Source organism: Perca fluviatilis, chromosome 1 (genome assembly GCF_010015445.1).
Source record: "Perca fluviatilis chromosome 1, GENO_Pfluv_1.0, whole genome shotgun sequence".
Lineage (NCBI taxonomy): Eukaryota > Metazoa > Chordata > Actinopteri > Perciformes > Percidae > Perca > Perca fluviatilis.
In genome coordinates, this window is record NC_053112.1 from 48,622,334 (window position 1) to 48,640,608 (window position 18,275).

General features: G+C 40.1%; 1 protein-coding gene and 1 long non-coding RNA gene across 4 annotated transcripts in view; one reads left to right on the forward strand and one right to left on the reverse strand.

The window, feature by feature from the left end:
• The window catches only part of LOC120556912 (ras and Rab interactor 2-like), a 92,841-nt gene that overhangs the window by 11,055 nt on the left and 63,511 nt on the right, over positions 1 to 18,275 (forward strand). For all 3 annotated transcript variants that reach the window (XM_039796786.1, XM_039796795.1, XM_039796778.1), the window contains exon 2: positions 15,549 to 15,708. In XM_039796786.1, the coding sequence (XP_039652720.1) occupies positions 15,640 to 15,708 (69 nt within the window). In that variant the 5' untranslated portion in view covers positions 15,549 to 15,639. The remainder of the gene's footprint in view (positions 1 to 15,548; positions 15,709 to 18,275) is intronic.
• LOC120556942 lies at positions 7,492 to 8,800 on the reverse strand. Its single transcript, XR_005638912.1, has 3 exons — positions 8,576 to 8,800; positions 7,691 to 7,813; positions 7,492 to 7,555 (listed from the first exon to the last, which is right to left on the reverse strand). It is a non-coding gene; the product is annotated as an uncharacterized LOC120556942 (long non-coding RNA).

Sequence of the window (18,275 nt, forward strand, 5' to 3'; positions counted from 1 at the left end):
CAGGTTCGACGCGGCCCTTTGCTGCATGTCATTCTCGCCTTTCATATCTCCAGCTGTCCTATATAAATAAAGGCCTGAAATGCCCCATAAATAATCTTAATCTAAATAAGAGCCTTTACTTTTCTATTGTAATGTTTGCTAATAGATTACATTAGTGCTATAAACTAGTAAAATGTTTCTTGTGTGTGCAGTCCGCCCTTTAAATAAACATTAAAGGAATTGTTCACCATTTAAGGAGAAGTACTGGTAACACTTTAGAATAACTACACATAATTCATCATTTATTAAGCATTAGTTAACGATTAGTTAATGGTTTGTTCATGATTACTTATTAATTGTTCATACATAGTTCATCATTAGTAAAGTATTTGTTCACACAATTATAAATGGTTTGTTCATAGTAAATAAGCCTATTAGTTAATGGTTTTTTTCATCATTATTAATTAATTGTTCTTACAGAATTCATCATCAGTAAAGCATTTATTCACATAGTTATAAATGGTTTGGTCATAGTAAATAAGCCTATCTTGAAAAATATGTTTGTAAGTACATGATTTATACTTAACAAATAATGAAACAACCATTTGGAAATGAAATAATTTTCCCATCATAAACCAGTTACTAACTATTGCTAAATGCTTTGTTCATCATTTGTAAAGCATTGCTCCTATGTTAATTCTCATGAATGAAGCATTTGTGTACACACTCATAAATGGTTTGTTCATAGTAAATAAGGCTCTTGTAAGTTATGTTCATGAATAGAAGTTTGACACTTTCTAAGTATTGCAAAAACCATTAGTGAATTAAATAATTTTCCCTTTATAAACTCTACAAACTAGTAGTAATTTATTTGTTTATCATTTGTAAAGCATAGTTCCTACATTCATTCTAATCAGTAAAGCATTTGTAAATGCAGTTAGTAAATGGTTGGTCCATAGTAAGTAAGCCCATGTAAAAGGTTTATCAGTATATTTTTTAATAATTCCTACATGATGCATTAACCATTTGTAAATTAAGTAATTTTTCCATTAAACGTAAACGGTTGTTTATAACTAGGAAGTTAATGATTAACAGACTATCTAGACTTACATTTGTTCATGTCTTAAATAAAATGTTATGATTTAGAAAAAGGCCTAAACTAATAGCTTGGGTGTTAACACATCTGTTACAAATACTTACCAATAATGTAATCCGTGATTAACTCATGAGTTACTACTGGTTAGTTAAGTATACTGTGTGAGCCCATCTAAAGTGAGGACTTTCTATGCTTTACAAACCATTTATAAATGAGTTCCAAAGGCTAACAGAACCTGGACACACACATGTATTGCTCTATCTGGACATGCCTTCAGAAATATAGTTAGTGTTAATACATCTTTAACAAGCACTTACCAACACATCAATTCATGATTAACTCATGAGTTACTAGTGATTAGATGACTACATGGTGTGAGCCCATCTAAAGTGAGGACTTTTTATGCTTTACAGAGCATTTATAAATGAGTTGCAAAGGCTAGCAGATACAACAGAAACACAAGTAAAAAAAAGTATTTGTAACCGTTATTACGATGTAGTAAGAATGTACATTTATGAAATAGCTCGTTGATATCAGGGTGAATTTGGACCAGAACCAGAAGAAAACTAGATTGTTAAGACCCAGAGAATTGAACATCAATAAAGAGACTAGGAAACCAGGATAAAGTTTGAGAAGTGTATTAATATACACAGAAACATGGCATACACATAAACAGATAAAACACAGGAATGAAAAATAACAACTAAAATAATAAAGTGAGCTCATAAAAGAAACCCTTTTCAGTTCTATGAGCTCAATTGTTCTTTGATGACAAGAGTTCAGAGATGTTCAACGTTGGGGCCCATATGAGTTTGGTTTCTGTTTGTCCTACCACCATAAAGATGGAATCCAGGGCAATCTGTATAAGTTCTGAGTCTTGATCCTGTAGCTGCCACCCAGCCCACTGAACTGGGAATCTCTAACCCCTGGAAGACTCTGGGATCTGAAGAATCAATGTGATCCAATATCTGTCTCTGGACCGGACCTCCCGCGACTGCGCGCTTCTCAAATCTCCACCTCCTCCATCTGTAGATGAGGTAAAATCAGTTCTCTCTATTACTATTCAGAAATAAAATCAATTGCTTAGGCTACAATGAAAATAATTTTTCAGTTAACCCATATTGAAATATCTAAATCTCTATTCAGTTGTACAACCGTTCTAAAATGTCTTCTCTTAAGTATCAAAAGTATACAAACTCCCTTTCAGGTATCAAAAGTACATTTATATTAATAGGTAACCTTTATACAAAAATACATTTCTAATTCAAGTTTTAAGGAACCTACATTAGTAGCATTAACACTATTCTTAATATAATTGCATAAATTGCTGTAATAAACATCTCTCAAATTGTATTTTTTCCCATAACTTAAGCTACAGTGTTGTAATTTAGAGAAATTAAGACATGCATGCTTATTTATCCCTCCCTGCCCAGCTAACAGTAGAAAGAATGCACTAAAAATTAGCCTCTTTAAGTTACTTCTCCATAAACTCCAGTTAAACAATTAAACACACAACTTGTACTAAAATTCATTCAACAAATACCCACAGCTAGCAGTAGTGTTGAAAAGCAACATTACTTTCCATAACCAATAGATAGAATCATTAGCCTTTTCACAGTAAATATACAGTACTCCGCTAGCCTTTTGTGGCTAATTACCCTATTAGCATATGAATACAGCATCTTAGCTAACCCGTTAGCTTTGCACTATTAGCACCGTTCTCTTAGCTAATACATCCATGATTAGCACCGATAGTATGGATGCTAGCGTAACCGATATGTTACGGAATTACTCACCATTTTAATGGAATTCACTGCCTTTAACTCCATGACGACAGTGGATTCAGGCACAGCTCTCTTTCGTTCTATTCACAACAAAGCATAGCCAGTATTAGATCGGATTTAATTCACTAAATGTCGTTCTTTTTTCTTTTTACGAGTGAATGACAACAGGCTTATATGACGTTCCGATGCAGCGCCTAAAGGGACGTGAGGGTACGTGAATATAGAGCTCAACAAACAAGCCTAGTTGATAGCTGATTGGTAAACTCACAGACCCAAGTTCACCCATTGGCTTATTTACAAGCCCATCAAAGTTAACAATAATGACACCCCTATATTATTTTATTTTATTTTGAGACATTCATTTTGTTTTCCAAGTTATTAAAATATGGTCAAAAGTAGTTGTAAGAGATATGGGAGAAAATAGTGGAAAACGATTTAACTTTCACTTAGCTTTGATGGGCTTGTAAATAAGCCAATGGGTGAACTCGGGTCTGTGAGCTGACCAATCAGCTATCAACTAGGCTACGTCAGATCTCTAGATTTACGTCTCCTCACGTCCCTTTTGGCGCTACATCGGAACCCGGAACGTAGGCAGCCGTTATTCACTCGGTAAGAGAAAAAGAACGACATTTAGTGAATTAAATCCTAGCTAATACTGGCTATGCTTTGTTGTGAATAGAACGAAAGAGATCTGTGTCTGAATCCACTGTCGTCACGGAGTTAAAGGCAGTGAATTCCATTAAAATGGTGAGTAATTCCTTAACAATAGGTTCGCTAGCATCCATGCTAATCGGTGCTAATCATGGATGTATTAGCTAAGAGAACGGTGCTAATAGGGGATTATCACGCTTCCGGGTTTCATGGGCGGGATTTGTCAACTTTGTGCATGTCCACTTCCGGCGCAGTTCAACAATGGCTGAAACGAAGGCTAGATGTCACTGCTCTGTTCCACTTTGTAAATCGAACAAACAACGCCAACCCTACTTAAGTTTCCATGGATTCCCGACTGAATTGAGTCTAAGGAAGAAGTGGATTAAAGCGGTTCGCCGGGATGAGGGGCCAAACTTTAAAATAAAACAAGGTAGCACGTTTGTTTGTAGCCGGCACTTTAGTGAATCAGACTACACTAACGCTACAGGTAGTGCTAGCAGGCTAGCGTTAGCTGACGTGGCTAACTTTACCAACCGAGGTCGCATCAAGCGTCTGCAAATCGGTTCTGTGCCCTCCCGTTTCCAGTGGAACAACTGGGGACTGCCAAGAAGGGAGTCTGCTTATAAAAGAGCATTAACTTGCTTAGGCCATGACGTTTGTCCAGCCCTTCCTCTGGAGCAGCCCCTACCATGTGAGGAAGAGGCGATGGAGGAGGTCGCAGCTTCGGTGGTGATGACAGAACATGATTACGGTTCTGCTCCTAAACCAGGTATGTCAGTGTTTGCCGGTGTTCTGAAATGTTGGACTACCTCCTCATGATGACCTACCAGCTTCATCACAAGTACAAACATTGCATTTTATATCTTACTTGATTAAACGTAAAGGTGAATATTGAGCTATAAAAAGCTATTTCATGTAGCTTTAGAGGTCCAAAAAACTTCCAATATGCAAGTCACAGACAAAATCTGGGTCAGATGTTTTAATTTTTTCTCTCCTCTCATACAGGTGCACTGGATGCTGCTGCTGCACACATACAGCAACTGGAAGACAAAATCAAGGAGCTGACAACAGAGCTGTCACAGCTGAAAGTGGGTGAAGTGCATTTTCACCGATTTTGTGTCTCAGACAAGGACATCCTTTTTTACACAAGATTCACGTCAAGATATGTTTTTTGTCACTTCTGGGAGGCAATTCAACCATCTGCCTCCATGGTGGTTTATTGGTCGAAAGCTCAGAAAAAGGGACAAACATTTGAACCCATTTCTCCCAGTCCAACGCGTAGGCTGCAACTGGTTGATGAGTTTTTTCTTTTCTGCTGCCGAGTTGCTGCAGGCCTGCAAGAGAAGGTGCTGGCTGACATGTTTCAGGTCAGTGTGTCCACTGTCTCCCGTGTTGTTATAACGGTGCGGCCAACTACCTTTACCTGCTCCTTGGCTCCCTTCCCATCTGGATGAGTAAACAGCAAGTCAAGAACACCATGCCAAGCAAATTTGTGCAGTACAGTCCAGATGTTCGGGTAATCATCGACTGCACCGAGGTGCGATGCCAGAATCCATCATCCCTCACTCTCCAGTCTGAGGTTTTCATCGCATAAAACACGACAACCTTGAAGGGATTAATTGGGATTGCCCCATGTAGTGCTGTGACTTTTGTGTCAAGTCTCTTCACCGGCTCCATCTCTGACCGAGAGCTGACTGAACAAAGTGGACTGCTGGACTTACTGGAGCCAGGAGATGGCTGCATGGCAGACAAGGGTTTCACCATCGAGAAGCTGCTAGCTGACCGTGGGGCAATGCTGATTATACCACCCTTCAAGATGACAGGTAGGCATGAAAGGAATGAACATTTCAAATTAAAACTGTGACCAAAATGATAATCATTAAGGTGTGCAGACAAATGTTTAAAAAAGTACTGAGGCACTCACTGAAATAATAGAAATGAACTTATTTCATCTCTAACCACAGCGCAGTTCACCAAAGAGGATGCTCTAAAAACACAAGCAATCGCCCGACTTCGAATCCTCGTGGAAAGAGCAATACGCAGAGTCAAGGAATATCGCATCTGGGAACACACTCTCCCTCTAACCTTGTCTGGGACAGTCAACCAGCTGTGGACCGTCTGCTGTGTGATGACCAACTTCCAGGGACCACTTGATTTAAAAGGCTACATCCCTGTTGAATAGTGTTTCCCCCGATCACATGCATTCAACTGTATACTGAATACATTGTATATATTGAATGAGATGTATATAATGAATGAGAAGTCATTCATCTATAATCAATTGTAAAGGTCAGTCCATCCTGAAAGTATTCAAATAATGTAAATATGTAAATAATGTACTCAGAAAAAGGGAATTAATAAAATCTTTTATTCATTCATTTCCTTTATTCATTCAGTTCATTTCACTTTCTGCTGAAGATACACATTCATATATGTACCAAAGAAGTACAGGTCCACCTTCTTTTTCATCTCTTTTATCATTTCATCATCCCTCCAGACCCTTTCGACTGTTAAGTCTCCCTCAGTATCTGTTATAAAATCGCACCAACTCAATCCAGTTACTGCCAGTTGGCCTTGAACCTGCCAGTGGTATTTATGATTCTGCTTCAGTTTTGCCTGACCATTCACAATTTTTACATGTCCTGCCTCAGAAATGCTGGAGATGTCTGGGCACTTAACTTCAGCAAGCCCAAAACACGGAATGGCACTAGGGTCATATACCATCGGGATGGATAACAAATCCACAGCGTGAGACATTTACATTGAAATGTTTTGAATATTGTTCCAGCACCTGTGGCTCGCGTTCAAGGCCCCTTTTCATGGCGGGAGTCTGGTGTACTCCCTTAAGTATCCGCCCTGCCAGGGTCTGACCAGAAGACGGCCCTTTCACATGGCTAACCTCATAGAACCTACTAGCTGTCACTCTAGGCTTGCGTAAAGCTTGCCATAATGGGCACTCAGACTGCTCACGTGTCTGCTCCTCTCTCTCAGCTGCCATCTCGTGTGTCACAGTTAAGCTGTCCAAATGGAGAAACTGTTGGGAGTTTGGGTCAACGTTTGGAAAAGTAGTGGGAAATGTTGACCCCTCTAAAGGCAGTTTAGGGAATGTTGGTGCACCTGGGTGTTGGACATAATTTCCGCGTTTGACCACAGGAGGACACTGGTAGGACAGGGGTGAACCTCGCGGCACAGGTCCGAACCTGGAGTCGACCATGGAGAGTTGAGACAAGCCATGCAGCACTGAGGATATTAGTGGTTGCGGCCTGAGGTTTTTCAGTCCTTCCCCAAGAGACAAGACTTGCGGGTCTGGGAGGGATCCTGAAATGTAAAATTAAAAACAGTAAGTGTTAAATTATCCACACATCTCTTGTCTTTCTGGAGAATTGCTCACTGCTGTTACACTACTGTGTGTTATATTTGCTACATAATTATGTGTATAAAAGTGGCAAGATACAATTATGTATTATACGGCAGCCAACAGTATGATATTAGTTACAGTAACATTACCTGTGTATGCTTGATAGAGTGTTGATTTGCATACACTCCTGGCAGATGGCTTTGGTCTCCTAACAACCAAGTCCTGAACCGGCTCTGCATGGATCCCCTGGGAATGATATTAACAAGTAGCCATGATTGTAATAGTATCTTGCTTGTAATGGTGTAAACACTATGCTCGCGGTAGCCACACAGAGTGGCACCGCTTCCAATTCACTCCCATGTTAACCAATGTAGCCAGACGTACAGCTGCGCAGCCCCACGCGCTGCACTGCTTTGAATAGACTTCCAGTCTATTTTTCAGCTGCCCCGTGTGCCACGCGGCTCATCCGCACGACAGTGTGTCCCAGGCGAATGCGTTTGGGATACACTGCTCGTGGGGTTAAGGGTGGGGCGCGGGCAGCTCACGCCACGGCTGAAAAATAGACTGGAATTCTATTCAATGCGGGTGCCAGCTCCGCGCCCGGCTACAATGTTACCTTTGTGCCCTTGGTCGATGCCATGTTTGCAGAGAGCTTGTGCAGGCCACAGGTGGTGGTACAGCTCTCACCTGCAGAACAAGAGATAGAAAAGCAAACCGGGATGTGATTGAGGATGTGCTTGTTAACAATCAAAGGTAGACCTCTAGAACCAGTGTCACTCCAATCAACCTGCCCATGTTAACATCCCAGACCACAGCCCTCACCTGCAACATGCTGTAATGGGCACTCTGGAACAACAAGGCCACTAGATGGTTGCACAGAACCTTGCCTGCTGTACAGCTGCATAAGGTTTCTTGAAGTTCGGCTGCATCAGCTTGGAAAACAATCTACATTAAAGACAACACTAATAATGTTAGTTGCTAAAGTTAAACTAAAATGAAAATCTTGTTGCAAATGATACAGAAATGTAAGAAAGAGCATTACAATTAACCAAAAATCCTAGGAAATCTGCAACCGCAGTCTAGGAAATCTGCAACCGCAGTAGAGTAGTTAACCCCTTACACCATTAACTTGCTGGATTCAACAAAAGGATATTAAAGAATTTAAATGCAAAGTTACATTATCATGATATATATTGATATTTGCATACCGTGCATTATGTCACAAATCACATGGCTGTTGACTGACTTGATGTAAACAGGCAACAGTGGAAGGGGTTACATTTCTTGCCATTATGCCTTAGCTTCTTAAAATAACCTTCAAATAATGGGGCTGTTCTCGCTTCTTCATCGACCTGTAACACCTAGACCTGACAGCCACCGCCCTGTCAATGATGTTGGACACTGGTGGACAAAATAATAATTAATGCATATACTGTGGATTTTTCATTCTAGCAAAAGGGACACTCCTATGCTGACGTTAGCTAGCTGACACTGACAGAGGCTAACGTTCTTCCTATCAGAATACAAATTAAAAGGGTGAATTGACTCAGCCTCATTTAAAGGTGAATAATCTTACTTTACTTGGATTTAACGTAGGTTAAACACATTATAACCATACGAACATCTGAGCTGACGCCAAACTGACGTTAGCATAAGCTAACCTACCTAGCTAATGTTATGTTAGCTAGCTAGCTAGTAGCCACTCACCTTCGTAGTCGTAGATGAAGTTCTCGAAAAAGAAACTGTATCCCTTGTCCACTTTGGAGCGGGCTGTGATGGAGTGTTGTTCAGTTAGTCGATGTACGTCAGAAAAAGTTATTTTGGGTAAATTTACCAGGGATGCAGTATAAGTTAACTTATAATCGTCCATCATAGGTTCGCCAGAGTGATGAGTGATCCACCGGAAGTGGCAGTGCACAAAGATCACTGAATGCGGAAGTACTACGTATCAGCGTGATAATGGCCTATAGTACAAAGCTAACGGGTTAGCTAAGATGCTGTATTCATATGCTAATAGGGTAATTAGCCACAAAAGGCTAGCAGAGTACTGCGTATTGCCTGTGAAAAAGCTAATGATTCTATCTATTGGTTATGGAAAGTAATGTTGCTTTTAACACTATTGCTAGCTGTGGGTATTTGTTGAATGAATTTTAGTACAAGTTGTGTGTTTAATTGTTTAACTGGAGTTTATGGTGAAGTAACTTAAAGAGGCTAATTTTTAGTGCATTCTTTTTACTGTTACCTGTGCAGGGAGGGATAAATAAGCACGCATGTCTTAATTTCTCTAAATTACAACACTGTAGCTTAAGTTATGGGAAAATAATACAATTTGAGAGATGTTTACATGCAATTTATGCAATTTTATTAAGAATAGTGTTAATGTAACTAAGGTAGGTTCCTTAAAACTTGAATTAGAAATGTAGTTTTTGTATAAAGGTTACCTATTAATATAAATGTACTTTTGATACCTGAAAGGGATTTGTATACTTTTGATACTTAAGAGAAGACATTTTAGAACGGTTGTACAACTGAATAGAGATTTAGATATTTCAATATGGGTTAACTGAAAAATTATTTTCATTGTAGCCTAAGCAATTGATTTTATTTCTGAATAGTAATAGAGAGAACTGATTTTACCTCATCTACAGATGGAGGAGGTGGAGATTTGAGAAGCCGCCATCACGGGGAGGTCCGGTCCAGAGACAGATATTGGATCACATTGATTCTTCAGATCCCAGAGTCTTCCAGGGGTTAGAGATTCCCAGTTCAGTGGGCTGGGTGGCAGCTACAGGATCAAGACTCAGAACTTATACGGATTGCCCTGGATTCCATCTTTATGGTGGTAGGACAAACAGAAACCAAACTCATATGGGCTCGCACGTTGAACATCTCTGAACTCTTGTCATCAAAGAACAATTGAGATCATAGAACTGAAAAGGGTTTCTTTTATGAGCGCACTTTATTATTTTAGTTGTTATTTTTCATTCCTGTGTTTTATCTGTATATGTGTATGCCATGTTTCTGTGTATATTAATACACTTCTCAAACTTTATCCTGGTTTCCTAGTCTCTTTATTGATGTTCAATTCTCTGGGTCTTAACAATCTAGTTTTCTTCTGGTTCTGGTCCAAATTCACCCTGATATCAACGAGCTATTTCATAAATGTACATTCTTACTACATCGTAATAACGGTTACAAATACTTTTTTTAATTGTGTTTCTGTTGTATCTGCTAGCCTTTGCAACTCATTTATAAATGCTCTGTAAAGCATAGAAAGTCCTTACTTTAGATGGGCTCACACCATGTAGTCATCTAATCACTAGTAACTCATGAGTTAATCATGAATTGATGTGTTGGTAAGTGCTTGTTAAAGATGTATTAACACTAACTATATTTCTGAAGGCATGTCCAGATAGAGCAATACATGTGTGTGTCCAGGTTCTGTTAGCCTTTGGAACTCATTTATAAATGGTTTGTAAAGCATAGAAAGTCCTCACTTTAGATGGGCTCACACAGTATACTTAACTAACCAGTAGTAACTCATGAGTTAATCACGGATTACATTATTGGTAAGTATTTGTAACAGATGTGTTAACACCCAAGCTATTAGTTTAGGCCTTTTTCTAAATCATAACATTTTATTTAAGACATGAACAAATGTAAGTCTAGATAGTCTGTTAATCATTAACTTCCTAGTTATAACACCAACGTTTACGTTTAATGGTAAAATTACTTAATTTACAAATGGTTAATGCATCATGTAGGAATTATTAAAAAAAATAATAATGATAAAACCTTTTACATGGGCTTACTTACTATGGACCAACCATTTACTAACTGCATTTACAAATGCTTTACTGATTAGAATGAATGTAGGAACTATGCTTTACCAAATGATAAACAAATAAATTACTACTAGTTTGTAGAGTTTATAAAGGGAAAATTATTTAATTCACTAATGGTTTTTGCCAATACTTAGAAAGTGTCAAACTTCTATTTATGAACATAACTTACAAGAGCCTTATTTACTATGAACAAACCATTTATGAGTGTGTACACAAATGCTTCATTCATGAGAATTAACATAGGAGCAATGCTTTACAAATGATGAACAAAGCATTTAGCAATAGTTAGTAACTGGTTTATGATGGGAAAATTATTTCATTTCCAAATGGTTGTTTCCTTATTTGTTAAGTATAAATCATGTACTTACAAACATATTTTTCAAGATAGGCTTATTTACTATGACCAAACCATTTATAACTATGTGAATAAATGCTTTACTGATGATGAATTCTGTAAGAACAATTAATTAATAATGATGAAAAAAACCATGAACTAATAGGCTTATTTACTATGAACAAACCATTTATAATTGTGTGAACAAATACTTTACTAATGATGAACTATGTATGAACAATTAATAAGTAATCATGAACAAACCATTAACTAATCGTTAACTAATGCTTAATAAATGATGAATTATGTGTAGTTATTCTAAAGTGTTACCGAAGTACTTATCGGCTTTCTTGCAGAGTGTGTGATGAGATGGATGTCAATCTTCTCGTCTAACTCTCAGCAATTGAGCCAACAAGGAAATTTCCTAAAATGTTGAACTACTGCTTTAATTAGTGCCACTTTCTAAATACTGCAGGCACCCATTAGAAAGGTTGTAAAGCCTAATTACCTGTGAATTAGTGGTTAATAAATCCTTTACTAAGGCTGGGTAAGCCACTAAAAAGAAAAAGAAATCTAGGAAATTGATCATAAATCAAAGCTAAATATAATGTTTTAATGATACCAAAGAAGTGCCAATAACACCTCCCATGTCTGTGTTCACCGCCATCAAACACTGAAGCTATTCATTAGCACTGCTAAAAGGACAGCACCGCCTCACAGCTAGCGTGACACCCACTGGGAGAAAACTAGGGTCCCACCATTAGAGAGGGCTTTAAAAACAACAATGCCACAAGGCTTAATGAAGTCCCGCTGTTGCTCTCTTTTATTATTATTATTATTATTATGCAAAACACAATGAGGTCTGTGTATGTATGTGGGGGAGGGGGTCTCCTACTGTGTCTCTTTTTGAGCCGGATAATTTATTAACGTGTCTGCATGTCTTGACATTTAACTGTGTCTGTAAAATCTTTTATACTGTATGCTAGTTCATACCATTTGAATGTCTTCATAAGTGTTTGTCTGTGTTTTTAGCTTATGAACAGTCTCTGTGCTGCAGAGCCAGGGGGCTTGGTTGCGGCTGTAAGCAGTCAAAAAAAAATGCTGCCGCTAGGGACACACTGTGAAGCGCTGAAGATCCGGTTTCAGTGATTTTATTACTTAACTAAAATACAACTAGTACTGCAGTTATCAAATGTAAAGTTACTTTGTGAATCATATAAGTGTGTTAGTGGGTTAGTGCGGCCAACAGAAAGTGTTCGCTCCCAGGCTCACCCCCTCTGTCAAAACCCCAAAAACCCAGGCGAACAGGTGAAGCAAACCAATATACTGTTATCACTTCCGCCCAAACCACAATGAACACGCCCACCACCTACAATATCAGTGCATAATATAATAATAATATAAATGAGACCATAAACAAAAATACAGGATAAATATGTGACTCCTACAGGCTTGTCTGTGGTTCTGTGAGGGAGGGGCGCATGCTCAGATTTGCCTTTGTTTACTTGCAGCTGAAGCACACACACTCACACACACAAACACACACACACACACACACACACACACACACACACACACACACACACACTAGGGCCGCACAATTAATCGCAATTGTATCAAAAACGCAATATGGACTAGTGCTGCAGAGACGTCCCGGCCTACAAATCCTATCTTACAGACTAAAGAAAACATCTTTGTTTGGTACAGATCCTCGCAAAAATCACACTATAATAATTTTCATTTCTTTCAATATTCATAATTTTCAATGAAAATGACAATAATGATACAAAAACGATCATTCCCTCCAATATCATGAATCATATCAGTCAAAATAATAATAGATATTTTCCTCATATCGTGCAGCCCTAACACACACACACGCACGCACGCGCGCACGCACACACACACACACACACACACACACACACACACACACACACACACACACACACTTGACTTAATGACACTGACCAAGGAAAAAATTGTAACACTTTGATTTCAGTGTTTCGTGGTGGGTTTCGGGACATTCCCACAGTTGGTTTTGCCAAAGATTCTCTATAAAATAAAATAGCACATGCCAATGTCTTGTGGATGGATGAAAAGCTGTTTGTATAATTCATTTTTATTTTCTTTTGCTAACATTAGATATTTACACGGCCAAAAGCCATATTTACAGTGCCTTGCGAAAGTATTCGGCCCCCTTGAACGTTTCGACCTTTTGCCACATTTCAGGCCTCAAACATAAAGATATAAAACTGTAATTTTTTGTGAAGAATCAACAACAAGTGGGTCCCAATTATGAAGTGGAACGAAATTCATTGGCTATTTCAAACTTTTTTAACAAATAAAAAACTGAAAAAGTGGGCGTGCAAAATTATTCAGCCCCTTTACTTTCAGTGCAGCAAACTCTCTCCAGAAGTTCAGTGAGGATCTCTGAATGATCCAATGTTGACCTAAATGACTAATGATGATAAATAGAATCCAGCTGTGTGTAATCAAGTCTCCGTATAAATGCACCTGCTCTGTGATAGTCTCAGAGGTCCGTGTAAAGCGCAGAGAGCATCATGAAGAACAAGGAACACACCAGGCAGGTCCGAGATACTGTTGTGGAGAAGTTTAAAGCCGGATTTGGATACCCAAAAGATTTCCCAAGCTTTAAACATCCCAAGGAGCACTGTGCAAGCGATAATATTGAAATGGAAGGAGTATCAGACCACTACAAATCTACGAAGACCCGGCCGTCCCTCTAAACTTTCAGCTCATACAATGAGAAGACTGATCAGAGATGCAGCCAAGAGGCCCATGATCACTCTGGATGAACTGCAGAGATCTACAGCTGAGGTGGGAGACTCTGTCCATAGGACAACAATCAGTCGTATACTGCACAAATCTGGCCTTTATGGAAGAGTGGCAAGAAGAAAGCCATTTCTTAAAGATATCCATAAAAAGTGTCGTTTAAAGTTTGCCAAAAGCCACCTGGGAGACACACCAAACATGTGGAAGAAGGTGCTGTGGTCAGATGAAACAAAAATCGAACTTTTTGGCAACAATGCAAAACGTTATGTTTGGCGTAAAAGCAACACAGCTCATCACCCTGAACACACCATCCCCACTGTCAAACATGGTGGTGGCAGCATCATGGTTTGGGCCTGCTTTTCTTCAGCAGGGACAGGGAAGATGGTTAAAATTGATGGGAAGATGGATGGAGCCAAATACAGGACCATTCTGGAAGAAAACCTGATGGAGTCTGCAAAAGACCTGAGACTGGGACGGAGATTTGTCTTCCAACAAGACAATGATCCAAAACATAAAGCAAAATCTACAATGGAATGGTTCACAAATAAACATATCCAGGTGTTAGAATGACCAAGTCAAAGTCCAGACCTGAATCCAATCGAGAATCTGTGGAAAGAACTGAAAACTGCTGTTCACAAACGCTCTCCATCCAACCTCACTGAGCTCGAGCTGTTTTGCAAGGAAGAATGGGCAAAAATGTCAGTCTCCGATGTGCAAAACTGATAGAGACATACCCCAAGCGACTTACAGCTGTAATCGCAGCAAAAGGTGGCGCTACAAAGTATTAACTTAAGGGGGCTGAATAATTTTGCACGCCCAATATTTCAGTTTTTTATTTGTTTAAAAGGTTTGAAATATCCAATAAATTTCGTTCCACTTCATGATTGTGTCCCACTTGTTGTTGATTCTTCACAAAAAATTACAGTTTTATATCTTTATGTTTGAGGCCTGAAATGTGGCAAAAGGTCGAAAAGTTCAAGGGGGCCGAATACTTTCGCAAGGCACTGTAGCATTCCAAAAATTGTTTTTTTTAGGGCGTTTGCAAGGCTTGTGAACCCTTTGCCAGGAGCGGAAGGGTTGTCCTAATAGTTGTTGCCTGGCTGGAGAGAAAGGGGGGAGACAGTGACGCAAAAAAAGGAGCAGGAGGGTGGAGGGACAAATAGACACAGATAGAGAAATAGACCGAGAGATAAACCGAAGAACCAAAGCCCTAAAACCTTCTTTTGTGGTGGGAAAGAAGGGCAGCTGTGCTGACAAACTGAGGACAAGATGGAAAATGAATTATGTAATTTACTGTGTGTATGAGTACAGTACTAAATATAGGAAATTATAGGAAAAAGTGAGCGTGAAATGTGAGAAAAGGGAGGAAACCGGAGAGACAGGTAATGAGAGGACAGAGATTCAGGCCAAAAATAAGCTGAGGATTGGACGGAGATAAAAAAAAAGCATTGAGGCAATTATCTGAGATGAAGGGGCGAGGGAAAAGGGGGGGGGGGCAAAGAAAGAGGAGGCAGGAAAACGAAAGGAGAAGAAGAGGTGATTGTGTAGAAAGAAAGAAGAGACGGAGGGAGAGGAGGAAGAGTCACAATGAAAGCATTCCAGCAGACCAGCACCTCCATATTACTGGCTGTGGCCAATGCAGGAATTTCCTCTGGTTTCACCACAGCTGAAGTGTCTGGACTGAAACTTATTTTTTGACCCACAGAGCCCTGGACCCTGCAGATGCTGTCCCAGACGTTGACACACACACACACCCAGACGTAAGAGTTACCCAGTCCTGTGGACAGGAAGACAACATGGCCTCCGGCTCCCCGCCCAGGAATCCTCCCAGCGGCCTCACAGACAGGAGCGGTAGCTTCTTTAAGGTAAGGCAGTGGGCGGTACTACAATATTAAATGAAGTTAACTGTTGACACAATACAGTAACGTGAGCTATTTCAATTAGCTGGATATATGGTTAAACCTCATTTGCTCTTGCCAGTGTATCGCCGTTGTGTAGTTTGTCCATAAGAAATCCATCCTCCAAATCGATCCCAAAACGTCCCTGTTAGAGGGTAAAGGCCCGTAAACATATTCTTTGTAAATCTTTACGATCATTCCCTGAAAGAACCAAGCAGGCCTGCCTTGTTGCACGATCCAGGTTTTCTTCAGAACTTGTCATTTTCAGCGTGTAGCGTTGCTCAGAGGTTCCGGTCAATGTTCCTCGATGCAACCGGAGTTTAACGTAAACACAAAGAAAGCGGAAGGTGATAATATGAATATTGACGAATGATAGACGGACCTAACGCCTTCATTTTCTTCACGTTTCAGTAGTTGCTCTGGGAGTATAGTTTTTTATCAGTTGTTTGGTTAAACAAAAATGTTCCTGATTATACTGTACAGTGTGCTTAAATTACCAAAATGACAATCTGAGGTCTGTTTCTCTCAGGAACATTACGCTTTATAAAGAGAATTGATAGATAAATGCTCTCTGGACTATTTTATCCTGTTAGGGGTTTGTCCTTGCTTCAAATTCTCACATTATTAGTTCTGACTGAACACTTGTCTTTTATATTATCAGGAAATGTTATATAGTATTTATTGATAAAAAAAACAACATAAAAGTGGAGTTGCGTAGCGACAGTTTTCCTTCTCTTTCTGCCATGTATTGAAGGAGTGCTGGACGCGAGGAAGGCCAGCTGCACTTGTTGGCAGCCTGACAAACCCACTCAGAGGAGTAATAAAACTCTCCTTTCTCACTCTCTCTCTCTTTCTCTTTCTCTCTCTCTCTCTGGCTCAGCATCTCTCTGCCCCTTTTCATCTCTGTCTCTTTTGTTTCCTTTTCTTCCATGATCACTCACTAAACACATACTTACACATTGTCATCCCGCATGCTCAACATCCCCCGCTCACACGCCGAATTAATTAAAGCTATAGTGCGTAGTTTCTGTCTCCCCCATGAGGAATTCTAAGTAATGACAATAATGTCCACATGATACAAGCCTTCTGTGATCGCGCACCGCCCCCACCCCTCCTCCAAGCAGTTGCTAGTAGCCTAAAAGAACATGTAGGATTAAGAGAACGTGATGGACTCGTCAGAAGAGGTCATTATCTTCACTCGAGTTTCGCCGGACGCCACAATCTTGTGAACATATTCATACTGAGAAATCCAGAGAGAGTTGTGTGGAGCTGATAGACTTAATTAGCTCTGTAGCAACTCATTTGGCAATGGCTTGAATGTAACAGATGTTCATTAATGTAAAAAAGCTTTAACAATCAACCAGAACGTTTTTCATACAGTCTCAGATGTTATATTCTTGATTCATTATAACACTCTGTTGCCTGAAAGGGATACTTCACCGATTTAGCATTCAGCTTTGTATCAGTAGAAACCCGATAGTATTTCTGAATGACCGTGCCTCCCTCCCTCATGTCCCCCTGAGACGAGAGATTTCTGCATTTGGGGCCTGGAAAAAATCGTCCGATGACGTAAAATGACGATTTTTGCGTCATTGGAAGATTTTTGGGCCAGAGGCAAAGGACTACAGCCAGTAGTAGGATCTACTTCCGTATGTTTTCAACACGCCCACAGGGGGTTGGACTGCCGAGTCTGGCCGAGGTATTCCGAATGAAAACAACTGTCAGCCATCTTGAATCTTCGCTAAACAGGCTTTCGGTTTTCAGCAGAAAACATTTACAACAATTATCTGCATTCAAACTACCGGACGTGTGTACCACCGGGATACATCGGTACAGATCGGAGAATATGGAGGAAACGTTATTACAGACGCAATACTCGGCACACTACGTGAGCTTCGCCTGCACGGAGACCAGCGGTGTCGCTCAATGCCGCTAGCCGGCTAGGGGACATCCTCATCGGCTAGGTGGAAAGCTAACGCTAGCTGTCCACCTGTCCCAGCCATCCTGCTTGCAAGTGTCTGCTCATTAAACAACAAGCTGGACTACATCCTCCTTCAACGAAACTCCCAACGTGAGTTCAGTGACTGCTGTGTTTTTGTTGTTGTGGAAACATGCCTGAACAACAGTGTACCGGCACCGGGACTATCCAGCTACCAGGCTGCTCTCGCCGGCCCGTGGAGGTGGACTGGTGTAGAAATAAAATCCAACTAGCTACTGCTAACTGCTGGTGGAGCTTGTGACTGTTAAATGCCGAGCATTCGACATTCCACGCTAATTCACGCCTGTGTTTATACTCTGTGTTTAGCTACACCAATGCTAGTATGCGTTAGCTGAACTTTACGGATCCTGCTTGCAAGTGTCCACTCATTTAGACCACAAACTGGACTACATCCAACTTCAACGACACTCCCAACGTGAGTTCAGAGACTGTTGTGTTTTTGTTGTGGAAACATGCCTGAATAGTGTACCGGACTGTCCAGCTACCAGGCCTGCTAGCCCTCCGAGCTAGAGATGCTCTGTCGCCAGGTAAAAGA